This window comes from Poecile atricapillus, chromosome 2 (genome assembly GCF_030490865.1).
Source record: "Poecile atricapillus isolate bPoeAtr1 chromosome 2, bPoeAtr1.hap1, whole genome shotgun sequence".
Taxonomy (NCBI): domain Eukaryota; kingdom Metazoa; phylum Chordata; class Aves; order Passeriformes; family Paridae; genus Poecile; species Poecile atricapillus.
The window spans coordinates 149,081,274-149,094,508 of NC_081250.1; the positions used below are offsets into that span (position 1 = coordinate 149,081,274).

Here is a 13,235-nt window from a genome sequence, read left to right on the forward strand (position 1 = left end):
ATATATTTTTCACACATGTGATAAGCCAAATCACTGTCCAACCTCAGTTCACAGTGTGTGCCCATCCAGATTTTACACCCACCTTGCAGTTCAACCCAGCCTAGGATTTTCTACTGCAATTATAAGAACTCGATGCTATCATCATGCCACATATGTAATAAATGTCACAACCAACTGATTCCCCCTCCATCAGTTATCTGCTGGAATAAAAACAATCCAGAGAAGACCAGCGTGCATTACTCAAGAAAATCTGGGGTTGTTCCAGCTTGTCCCTTGTTATCCCTTAGGTACTTTCACACTGATTAACAGCTTGGTCAAATATCTTTCTGAAGATCAAATTTAGGTTGACTGAGCATTAACTGCCCATGTTCTCTCCTGTCCCCTTTTTCAAGATAGGCAGCATGTTTGTTTTTCCCTGCAACAGCCACTGGTAGGGTTGTTCAAACAGCAGCCATAAAAAGCTGGTGACACTGCTAACACTGAATAGTTGCTGCTTAGAGAAGAGGTTTGATTCTTATCCTGATATTCAGCTGGAGACTGGTAATCCTTCAGGGAAAAAAAGAAAAAAAAGGACAAGATAAACTTACATAGATCCCAAGCAAGATCCAAGGCAAACTTCAAACAGCCTGTGTGTGTAGGGAACCATTGAAAATACAGGATTGAGGAGGCCAGCCCATACCTTGCCGCAAGGCAGGACAGAACACATGGGTCATTCCTGACAGATGCTTGTCCATCCTGTTCTGCAAGACCTAGCAAAGAAGAGCCCACACCCCTCCCCTGCCAACACATTTCTGTGTTTCACAAGTATCACTGCTAGAAAGGGCTTTTTTTTCTCTGTGGCCACTCTAATGCTTCCTTGCTGTTGTTTAACACTTTTTATTCACTGTGCCACACTCAAGGTCTTCAGGAACAGACCTGGAGTTTTGATCAGATATGAAATGCTCCACAGGCTGGATTATTGTCAAAGAGGCTATGGAAATTGTTTTTAACTCCTCATCACCCAACCTGCAGTCAGGTTCCATCTAGTTATCCAAATCAGGACCACACATGCCCAAGAGACAGCAGCTTTCACCATGACAGCTATTGCTGGATACTCAGAACCAAGCTTTCATCCCCTGCCTCTTCCTCTTCGATACCACCAGCCTTTTCTGTGATCCATCTTGGGAAAAGAAAAACCTCCTGAAACCTTTAAAAAGAAATGTATGTTATACCAAAATGCCAGCAGCATACCTACATCATAAAGAGACTGATTTCAAACATCAGACAGAAACAGCAAGGAAGCAAGTCTGAGATTTTATGAAAAATTGTCTCTGGTGCCAGTCCAGCAAGTCAAACCAGACCTGAATGCAACCCATACAGCATAAACTATCACAAGTTCAGGAGTGGTACGAGGCCTTCTGATGGGAGATATAAAAGAGGGTGGATATCTGGGGAGAAAACAAAAATTAAGCCATTCTGAATCATACCTAGTGCTTTTCACTCATTAAAATAAACCTCTCGGATGTGCAGTACATTCAGTAACTGACTTGTAGCGCTGCTAATTTGCCTATGTTAGCTTACATCTCTAGGTATCAGCTTATGCTCTTTCCTCTGACTGCCAGAGTGCACTCATTAAGGCAAACACATTGCTACTAAAGTACTAATTGTTTTGAAAAGTGCCCTTTAAATAACAGGCCTTTTACTATTAGGCAGGATGTGTTTTAAGAGCCTAAGCCTTTCTTGTCAGAAGACTGGATGATCATTTATTTGTCAGAGAAAAATACCAGAAATTAATGAAAAAGCTGATAGGGCACCAGTATAGACTGAACAGCAACCACCTCCTTTCTGTCCTTGGGATCTCCATTCCCACACAGAACAGCAAAAGGGGAGAGAAACTCCAGAAGAAAGATATTGGAAAGAGCAGTGAATTCTCAATGTGTCAGTAGAAAGGCCAGCTGAAGAGTTCAGGTCAAATCACTGGGATTTTCAGGAGCTTTCAATGGCACAGATCCAGTGTTGCTGTTTTAACTATCAGCTGCCTAGAACCATCCCTATGTCATTTCTAACACACCTAATACTGAAAGAAAAAGAAAAAGAAAAAGAAAAAGAAAAAGAAAAAGAAAAAGAAAAAGAAAAAGAAAAAGAAAAAGAAAAAGAAAAAGAAAAAGAAAAAGAAAAAGAAAAAGAAAAAGAAAAAGAAAAAGAAAAAAGACACCCCCCCCCCCCCCCCAAACCAAAAACCTAAGACATATTTGGTGTCCAGAAGCAAACAAACAGTAGATCAGGAACTTTCATAGAGGACATAAAGTGATGATGGGTAGATAATTTTAAATGTTGGAAGAGACTTTCATTCTCCAAATGTTGGTCTCCAGACTACCACATCCCAAAATACAGGGTTTTCTCCTCTTTGGCAGTCTGGGGCAATCCAGGCTTTTTGAAAGCCTAGTATGTGATGATCCAGAATAATGCTGAAATGCTGAAAGAGCATCCTTCAAGTGTTTCTAGTCCTCAGCAGAAAATACAATATGCTTTATCCTGCAAGGAACTCTTCTAAAACTCGTGGTTTACTCTGGAAGCTCAAGAAGTCCCCAAAGGACAGAAAAAATGTGAGCAAGCATTGAGACTTCAAGTCACTTCTGCAAGTATAAGATGTTTTCCTGATGCAAGATTGTAATGGAGAGTTCAATTATCTTTATTTTATGAACTGTTTTAAAATAGTCTTGATACAGTATCTTACATGACACAGACTGCATGCAAAGCCTTGTGGTCAGGACCCCACATCCTTCCTGGTGCTGGAGTTCATTTTATTGCAGTACAATATTTTATATGTATCCAGAACAAAGTTAAATTAAGCACCAAACTGCAGATTTTTAGAAATTAGTACTGCTGCAAACACTGTTTGCACTGAGTGAAGTAAGTCTTGTTTCACCATAACAGTTCAAACTACTAACAGCAATTGTTCATAAGTTCAAGTGAGGGAGATATGTACCTTTGAAACAGGAATATTTTACACCTTTTCCTATTGTGTCTGGTTCTGAGAAGTTCCATATGGGTGTGAAATGCAGCAGAGTGACAAATCAAAACTCAGAATCAAATGGCTTAGGTTTGTTACAACATTTAATTTCTGACACGGTTCCCATAGCCTGTGTTGGTTTAAACATAGGAGGAGGACATCCTCTGCAGATGACATCAAAAGAAAAGAGGGTAGAAGGAATAGAATATTCTATCTCCACCCAAAACACCCCTGTAATGAGTTCATGGCAGCATTCATCTGAAATTGCTGACATTGCCAATTGCCTTGGGAGTGGATCTCTTATTTCTATCTTCCCTTCAACATACCAAGGATACCCCTAAATTGGGAGTCTATGAGCATTTCCTTAGAGCTAATCTCCTACACTACACAATTAGAGAGAGCTGCAGCAGGTTTCATTCATCAATCTGTGCCCTCAAGCTCTCAGTGAAATTTTTCTGCCTGAGAAGGAAGGATGGGAGAGCAAGGAGACGATCAGCTTCCTATCAGATACTTTTTAACCCCACTACTTGCCTGCTTTTCTCGGAAGCTCTTTCTCCTGCTGGTGCAGGGAATTGAAAGGACAAAGCAGTCTGCTCCCTCCTAATCATCCTAATAAGTAACAAATACCTGAGCCCTTAATTGAGAGATTCCTTTCACTGGCATGCCCTAATCACCTCCATAATGAAAGTAGTTAAAGAGGATATTGAACCCTTTAACCAACTGGTAACTGCCTAAGCCTCTGGTGGCAATTAGCCAGGTATTAATAAAAAAAAAGTCACTGAACTCCTTAAAAAGAAAAAAAACTGCTAAGAAACTTCTGGGATTCTTCCCGTGAAACAGAATAAAAAGTAAGTGCACCTTACACTTAAGAAAAAAAAAGCACCTCAGTGGATCAGAAGATGATAGATCAGAAGAAGTTGTTAACTGTCTAGAAGTCATGAAAGTAAAGAAAACAAACAAACAGCAAGAAAAGAACCACATACCACCAAAAAATATAATAAAAACATCAATATTCTTCCTCAAGATTTCTCTTTGCTCAAGTTTGAGGTATGAAGTAGGCATGTAGTTTAGCTTTTCACTATCAATTAAAAAGATAAAAATCAGTATAAATGTCAAAGACAACTTCATTATTAAAAATAAATAAATAAATAAACTGCTTTTAAAGATATTTCCATTAGTTAGTTTGCTATAGAATATAGCTCTTTGCATTGGAGAATTCTTGTCAAATAATGGCCTGATACAAAACTCCTGTGGCTCAAAATATTTTCCCTGTTACTTATAATGAACTTTGGATCAAGTCTTTATTTCTGGGTTTGGAGTTTTTGGGGTTTTATTTGGGTTTTTTTTTCCAAATATTCTTTTATAGGGGAGGTGTCCATAGACAGCTCACTATAATCAAAAGAATTAGTGTGATTAAAACATCAGCAATATAAATTTTAGTTGTAGCTAATCAAGTCACAGACACCTGTGGGGTATGGGTAATATGGTAATCTACCTAAAACCAGCAGATTCCATGGACTAAAATCCTGAGAAAGTAATAAATTATAACTAATTAGCATTGCAGCAATGTTCATAGGTGAAATTTCTGAAAGAGTCCATGGCTTCATTCAAAATTATGCAAAAAGATGAGAATAGGCCTGCTACACACAGCAAACATCTGCTGCAAGTCCACAGTAACCTCTTAGTTCGACATGCAGGCTTCAAGGACTCATTAGTTCTGCATCACCAGTAAGTGTCCTTGCTAGCATCTGTTAGAGAGAAAGGGGATATTTCATGTGGCCTCTAACTACATCTAGCCAAGGATCTTAAGTAAAATCCATGGCAAGTGGATACCTGATAGCCTAAAGGGCCTTTGGCAGAAGACATAGTAACAACAGAGATAATTAGCCAGAATAGCACATGAACCTTCATGAAATAAAGCTCCAGGTTCTGCTATTACTGCATGTCAGAAGACCTAGGCTGGAGGAGTTTGCCAGTATCACCTTGAACTCCTTATGGATCTCTGCCTTTGGTTCGTCTCCACTGTTCAATCTGGTTGTAAACTCATGACATGTCATCCAAAAGAGAAAGAAGTGAGCAGTTTAGCAATTAGAAATAGCTCCCAAACTGAATCTTCAGAAAGTCATTTTCTCTTCTTGTCTCTAAATTGAGGATAATTTTTACACAGAGGTGTTGTGAAGATGAATCACCTAATGTCAGTACAGCATTCTGAAAATAAAGTGCTGTGCAACTCCGGCTCAAAACCATGAGAAAGGATTTCAGCATTTATGGGGGAATATGCTCCGACACTGAAGGAACTGAGCACCTCAGCTCAGATGGCATTTGAGGAAACACAACAGCATTCTCAGCTGTCATTTGTGCCAGATCAGCAGCATCTGTCCCAAAACTCATGGTGTCCAACAGGGAAGCTCTCCATTAATCAGTTTTCCTTTGGTCAAGACTCATAGTTGTGAAGTTGTCCCAAGAAAAAGCAAAATGTTTTTATTATTTTTATTTGAAGCAGGCATAACTCCATTGTGAACAGCTAAATTTCTTTCCTTATTCTTAGTCACAAACACCTTTCACTCTCAGTTTTGCCCTGTGAACTTCTACTCGTATCAGCAGGATCACCTTCTCCTTCAGCTAACTTCTTTCCCAAAATACTCACCAAGACCTCTAGATTCTAACCTTGACCATGGTTAATGCCTTTCACAGACACAGATATTTCAATTCTGACACTTTCAAGGGTACATAAATGGGTTTACTGGCTAGAAGAATAATCAATAAGCAAAGACCATAAAGTAGAGAAAATAGAATTTCAAATATTTTTGGGTTGTTTGCTTCTTTTGCTCAAGAAAAACAAGTTAACCCAAGAACTACTAGGTCTCAGGAAGTAAGGAAAAAAAGAAGATTCAGAAAATCATAGAACATAAAGCTGATAAAGACTTCAAGAGGTCAGCCAGTCCATCTTCCTTCCCAAAGGCAAAAGCAGCTGCAGCTTACTCATTCCTGGGAGATTTTTGTCTAATCTCATATTAAAGCAGTCTCCTTAGGCAGTCTCTACATGCACACAACCATCCTGATGGCAGGGAAGAGCTTTCTTCATGGTTACTTTAAATCTCACTTGCTTCAAGTAAAGAAAGAAGTTATGAATAGTTAGTAGGAAGTGAAAGAGCACCAAATCCTAAAAAACAAGACACTAATTTCTCCAGCATTGTTACAGTGAGGAAATATGCACACAACTCCACCTAGCTCAGTGGCCAGAGGTTTCTCAATATTTTCCCAAAACTGTTTTCCAACTCTTACTATTAAGTTTGCACTGCCAATAAACCATACTGTGGGAAGCTGCAGGTCAACATCATTCTGAACTGTAATTTTTACTTGTTTACCAGTGATTTTTAAAAAGCTTTTGCTAAAATCCCTCTGGCAGGAATCTGAGGTATCATTGTAAAACCAGTTCTCAAGAACTCAAGAACTTTTTCCACAAACATGAACAAAGTAGCCTCAAAGTCTCCTCTGTTGGCAGAACACTATTCTAGCTTTGGTTTTGTTTTGTTTTTTTTAAATTTTCATCAGATAAGGAATATTGTGTGAAACAATCTTGCAGATTATTCTAGTTTTGCAGGGAAGAAAAATCCTACACACAGCCCATCTTCATGGGGCTCACTGTAGGAGACCTCCTTCCTTGGAAGATACCACCAGCAGATATTCAGGTCCTCATCATCCAGTATTCTCCACTAAAACTTCAGATGGCATGAATGAAGAGATTTGTTACTTCAGTGTATCTGCAAGCATTTGTATCACCAGAAAATCTTGCTCTCTGCATTCACCTGAGTTTATTAATAATTGATTTGCTTAATATACTCTGTGCTTGTTTGGTTTTTCAACAAGATATGACCTTCATGGTCCTGGCAAGTCATGAATGCTGCACTTAATTGACCAAAACATTTTTGTCTTTACTCTTAATATCTTCCCTTACATGTCTAGTTTTCTTCCTTTCCTTTCCTTTCTTTCTTTCTTTCCATCACACACTGTCCATCTGCCACAATTCCCTACTCAAACCTTTTCAATAGACTGGCTCTAAATATTATCATCCATCAAAAACCAAGAGCAGACACAAAACACCAGAGGCTTGTCTTCAAGGAGGAGCAACAGACAAAATAATTCACTTGTGAGAACACTGGTCTTTTTCTAACCCAAATTATTAGACAAAAATCAAAGTACATCACTGTACTACCAAGTTGATGTTTTTACACCCATTTTACAGAAGGGTAAAATGATGCAGAGAAAGAACACGGAGACTCAACCACTATCCCAAAATGGATTTAAGCATGTGTTTGCTTAGTTCATTAATGCAGGTTCAAACTCCCTGTCAGGACACCATCTGCCAGAAGTATGAAATGTCCTCATCTGGATGCAGACAGCTCCTGAGTGTTTGGCTGCTCAGCAGCCAACCAGCTGTCAATAGGTGGATATTCCATTCACCATTACAGGTATTGCACGACATTCTTTAATAAAGTGTTTTATCTGAATAGTTCACTCACTGCTTGTAGTAGGTTCAAAACTGAAAACAAAGGCCTAAAAGCTAGAAAAACAGACTCATAATTCGCAGCACAAACTGCCTTAATTATGCTCCTCTTACAGTCACTTCTTAGGAAAAAATAAATAAATAACAATTCTCAATCTGTTTGTTGTTTCAGTTCATTTTAGGGTGACACAAACAGCTTTCAGTTCTTACATTCTGCATAAGCCTCCAGAAATATTCAGTGTTTACTAGAGTTTGGTGGTGTTAAATGAAGTATGACTATCACCCTTTAAGGCCTAAATGATAAAGTGATATCCATACCAATAACACATTTTGACAGTGTTGACACCTGCTTAAACAGAAGCAGCTTAATGACTCTTATAGACCTGTAGAAAAGGGCATTAAAACTTGCTAGGAATCCTAGAAATAACCCTTTATTTTTGGAAGCTGGTGTTTTCATTCATAGTATCAAGCCTTTAGATGAACTCTGTGGCATATTCTAGAGTGTATCTTATAAAAGACAAATAGCTGGATAAAGAACTTCATTAAACCACTGTTTTTCATCATTTTGACTGAGTAAGTGGAAAGGAATAGGAATTCATACTATCTCACTCTGAAACAAGAACAATCCTGAAATGAACACTGCACCTGGTGAGAGCCAAGAAAAGCTAATTAGCTCCTTTTGATCACCTAAAAACTTTTACACCATTCAAACGTAACCAAAACTTTGTAGAAGCTAGGGGGGAGGAAGGGGAGGGGGAGAGGATTTTCTGTTAATTGATTTTAAGAGCAGACTCATGGAGTGTTGTAGCACCTGCTGTTGTCAACCTTTCCATTTCTGTGTCACTTAAAAAAAAAAAAAAATAGGAAAGAAAGAACAAGAACATTGCACCTGGGGAGTAGAAAAATATGTTTTGCCCCAGGTAAAAAAACCACAAAACCTGTTTCCATATACTTGATTAGCCCTCACTTTTTTGTTTAGTACTCAGTGCGACAAGTGAGCAACAGTCCCCAACCACCTGCCAATAAAAGCCAAATACCATAGATTAGAGGAAACGAAGGACTTCACCAAATCTCAGCACTTCGCCTCACACAGGCAAAGAGAAACCTGAGAGTTTCAGGTTTTCTTGGTACCTTCCAAACAGATCTTTAATGATTCAATGTTTCAATGGGAAGCAACAAGCTGCAGAGCTTGCCTGAGGAGTCCGGAGCTGCGGAGATGCACGGGAGCCGAACCATCAGCACCACAGCCCGAGGGCTCTGCCGGAGCTGTCCCTTCAGCACTACGGACTGGTGACACTGCCGGAGCTGTCCCTTCAGCACTACGGACTGGTGACACTGCCGGAGCTGTCCCTTCAGCACCACGGACTGGTGACACTGCCGGAGCTGTCCCTTCAGCACCATGGACTGGGGACACTGCCGGAGCTGTCCCTCCAGCACGATGGAGTGGAGACACTGCTAGAGCTGTCCCTTCAGAACCACGGACTGGGGACACTGTCGGAGCTGTCCCTCCAGCACCACGGACTGGGGACACTGCCGGAGCTGTCCCTTCAGCACCACGGACTGGGGACACTGCCGGAGCTGTCCCTTCAGAACCACGGACTGGGGACACTGCCGGAGCTGTCCCTTCAGCACTACGGACTGGGGACACTGCCGGAGCTGTCCCTTCAGTATCACGTACTGGGGTCACTGCCAGCGGTGTCCCTTCAACACGGCGGACTGGTGGCATTGCTGGAGGTGTTGTCCTTTCTGCACCAGAGCTGCCAGAGGTGTCCCTTCAGCCCCACATCTCAGGGGCAATGGGACACCTGTTCCATGGTCCGGGGACACTGTTGTACCTGTCCCCTGGCACTGGAAGAGAAGCACTGGCCTCTTCCTGGCTACTGATGGGCCATGGCCAGCCATAAACGCTTTTGATTAAATTAAAGCCACAGTAGTTGAAATCAGCACAGCGAAGAGGTAATCGCTCCAGACATGTTGCTAGCATGGCAATATCACGGAGTACAATTAAGTTAGACATAAATTAGTCTGCAACCATATGCATATTGCTCGACTTTGTGGTCCGCCAATTCCTATCACTGTTGTCTGGAGGGAAGTTTTGTGGAGATAGGGGTACCCTTCCAGATTGGGCAAGGTGTTTGTTCATTCTCTTTTAAAGGTCAGCCTGCGATGATATTTAAGACACACTTTTGCAGAAGTACCTACTGAGTACAGCAGGTTCACCAATGCACACCCCACTGTTTGTGCTTCTGGAAGTCTGTCCAGAAGGTTTTAGAGGGAGAAAGACATATATGAGAGCATACACACAGATTTGAAAAAAAATAACTAGCATGAATGATTAATATGAACATTTTAGACCACTTCCCTGTAAAAGAAACAGAGATAAGAATTCTTATTTTTCTAAGAACTTAAAGAAAGTAAGGTGGGTTGTTTTTTTTTTTTTTCCATCCGTGAGACAAATTAGTTTAGGATAAATAAGAAATTAAAGAAAAATCTTCCATGCTTACTTTTACAGACTAGCAGTAGATCAGATAACATCATGAAGCCACTTTAGTACTGAAGAGATGGAACAAAAAATAGAAGTGCATTTGGCAAGATGTAGAGAGCAACTATTAATAAACTTTTGAAAGACGGATCAGATATCCTCCCAGAGCACAGCTTCCCAAATGAACAATTGTTACAGAATGTCTGTAACTTTCTGCATCATTCTTTATTATCACTCTTCCTCCCAGTGGTTCCCTGTCATTATACACATTTTTAAATTTAAACAATTCATACATTCCAAAGCACCTCAGCCTACAGAAATGCATCCTATCCATGCATGCTGAGGTACTCCAAGCTTCCTAAACAAATCCCATCCCTATGAAGGAGAATATGCTACAATTTCCCATGCAAGTTGTACTTCTTTATGGGTAAAATACCATCAAAACAGCAAACTACTGTACAAACAGCCCTTTCTACCCATCACCAACAGAGCTTAAGAACACAGCAAGTATTGCAGACAGCTCCTAGGCAGGAGTACAGGGCACTGCGAGTACACAGGTGTGTGTGTGGAAGGCTTGTTGTCACACAGAGGAGCACGACAGAGCAGTATTTATTTAGCACAAATAAGGGCAAGAGACAGGCTGAGGAAGGGACTCAGTGGTCAAAGGAGGAAAGAGAGTTCTGACATTGTAAGGAACGGGAAACCAGCGGGAAATACAAATCATCAGCCAAAGTTGCATTCTACTTTATATTCTATAATATGTTAATATATGCATTTGCATTAATGTATCTAATAACAGAAAGGTGGAGGAAATTAACCCTTAAATATCTTATCTTTGTAAGGGCAAATAGGCTTAATACTGTGAGATGGTTTTTCAAAGGAAATTTTTACTGCCCCAGGTAGAATACAGTCAAATACAAACATAATCAGACACTTTTCAAAGGGCAGTGGACAGCATGTTCTGCAGAAAACTCAGTATCTTCAGGTGGCAGTGTGAAAATGTCTTGTAACAATCCCTACATGGCAAAAAGACCAAGTCCTTCTGTATTAATAAGAGAGCTACCTTCATGTCCTGTTACGTATAACGCACTGTTAAACAGCCACTGAGTTAGAGGGGTCTTTTCAGACCTCCACAGATATTAAACTTCTGGGAGAAAAACGTTATCAACTGCCTTAGTAAACCCACCTTAAAGAACAAAATCAGCATGAGCAAACCTGCTCATCCAGCCAAAGCCAGAGTTGTAGCACAGTTCTGTGTGCACTCCGCAGCCTCTAATCACCGTGGTATTTATTTTTATGGCAGAGAAGCAAACTTTGTGACAAATGCTGTGGGAATCAGGGAAGTACAAAATGACAGCCTGTGCCTGTGTCCACTGACTGTCCCTTGACTGTCCTGAGAAGCAGCACATTTGGCAAGCTGGGCAGCATGGATGTGACAGCGGGCATCATTTTGCCTGTCAGACCATGTGCCCACAAAGGGGAAATGCAGACTGTGACCTGTTGTCACAGCAGACACTCCAGTTGCAATAAAAACTCCAGGAACACATTGTTAGTCCCCAGGGCTTGATCACAGCTATAGGAACCACCACCACTGCCCTTGCCAACACCAAAACAAAGTTTGCAAAAGCAGGTCTGTCCATGCCTGGCTACATTAAGGGCTTTCCCAGCTGATCCAGTTCTCATGCCCTCATCATTTTCATTCTCCAGCTGCTTTTTGCGTAAGTTTTCCCTGTGTCTCTTAAGGTGGAAGAAGGAGTTCGACAAAAGGGCTTTCCTCCTGAGGGGAACCCCAGGAGTGTCACTCTGCCTCTTCTCTCTTCCCCCCTCTTCTCCATCCAAGCCACAGCACCATGGTATCCACCTGGCAAGTGCCAATGCCCCTAGCTAGACCAGCCCCACTCTTCTCCAGTCCCACACAAGAGACAGAGGATCCATCTCCAGGAGAATAGAAGTGGGACACTGTCAAGTCCAACAAGTGCCCAAGGAGAGCATTAAATTACGTAACACGGGAAGGAAGTAAAAAGACTCACCCAGCACAGACACCTTAGCAAGCCACAGCCTCCCTGCCCCTCTCGTTTCTTTCCAGCCCGAGAAGCTTTTGCCCCAGCCCCAGCCCTGGCCCCACAGGGCCTCACCAAAGGGGAGTCACTCACCGATGGTCGTGATGACCGTGATGGCAAAGTAGAAGGAGCCGGCGAATTTCCACTGGACTCCGGCACGGTGCGGCTCCGACTGCATGATCACCAACTCCAGCTGCCGGTAGTCCTCGCTGGTGATGTTGTACTTTCCTTTGAGCCGGATCTCCTCGGCTTTGAGTTTCTCCTCCTCCCGCATCTCGTTGTCGGACTCCAGGGCATCAAAGACGGCAGCCCCGACCAGCAGGTAGGTGAACGTGCAGATGATGAGGGACAGGGTCCGCACGTTCTGCCTCTTCATGGCCGCCAGCAAGGGGCGAGTGAGGGGACCATGTCCCCCCCTGGCCGCCCGGGGTTCCGACAGGCCGCAGCAGCTACAACAGGGGAGCAGCTGCCGGGGGGGCCGGCGGCGCCCGCCGCCGCTGCCGCTGCTCCGGGGCAGCTTGTGCTGCGGCGGCGGTCGCTCCCCGCCCGCCTGCTCGGGCTCCTGGGAAGAAGAGAGGCACAGGAGGCTGCTGGAGCGCCGGGACCAGGTGCCCTGAAGCCGGGAAACTCTGCGCAGGACCTGCCCAAACCAAGCCGTCCCAGTGCGCAGGGCCATCCAGGGCACCCCCCGCTCCTCCCCAGCACCGAGGCCAGGGGCAGGGGGTCCCCGCCGAGGGGCCGACGGCCCCGGCACGGAGTCCTGCGGCGGGCGGGTCCCCCCGCGGAGTTGGCGCGGCGGCGCGGGGAAGGGTCGCCCGCAGCCCGGGCGGGGCGCGGGGGGAGGCGGAGGCCGCCGCCGTCCCAAGTTTCTTCAGGCGGAGCGGCGGGGCCGGGGGGAGCCGGGCGACGGCAGCGCGCCCATCCGCGGAGGAGGAGCGGGACGAGGGGCGGAGGGCTCCCGGGCTCCGGCCGTCGGGGACCCGACCCGCCCCGGCCCCGATGCCTGCGGGAGCGCCGGCCGGGAGGGTCGGGACGGGCTGGGCGCTCTATTCCTTTCGCCGCGGTGCGCGAAGGGCAGCGGGGAGCCGGGCAGCTGCTGCCTCTGCTGCTGCTGCTGCTGCTGCTGCTGCAGGTGGCCGCGGCGTGGGCAGCGGAGCGGCGTCCGGCGCGGCGAGGGCGGCGGCGGCGGTGTCA

At 43.9% G+C, this 13,235-nt stretch overlaps 1 protein-coding gene across 1 annotated transcript in view; it reads right to left on the reverse strand.

Moving 5' to 3' along the window:
- KCNK9 (potassium two pore domain channel subfamily K member 9) overlaps positions 1-12,733 on the reverse strand; it is an 87,495-nt gene extending 74,762 nt beyond the window's left edge. The window contains exon 1 of the mRNA XM_058833118.1: positions 12,135-12,733. Within this exon, the coding sequence (XP_058689101.1) occupies positions 12,135-12,717 (583 nt within the window). The 5' untranslated portion in view covers positions 12,718-12,733. The remainder of the gene's footprint in view (positions 1-12,134) is intronic.
- Between the last annotated feature and the right edge of the window lie 502 nt (positions 12,734-13,235).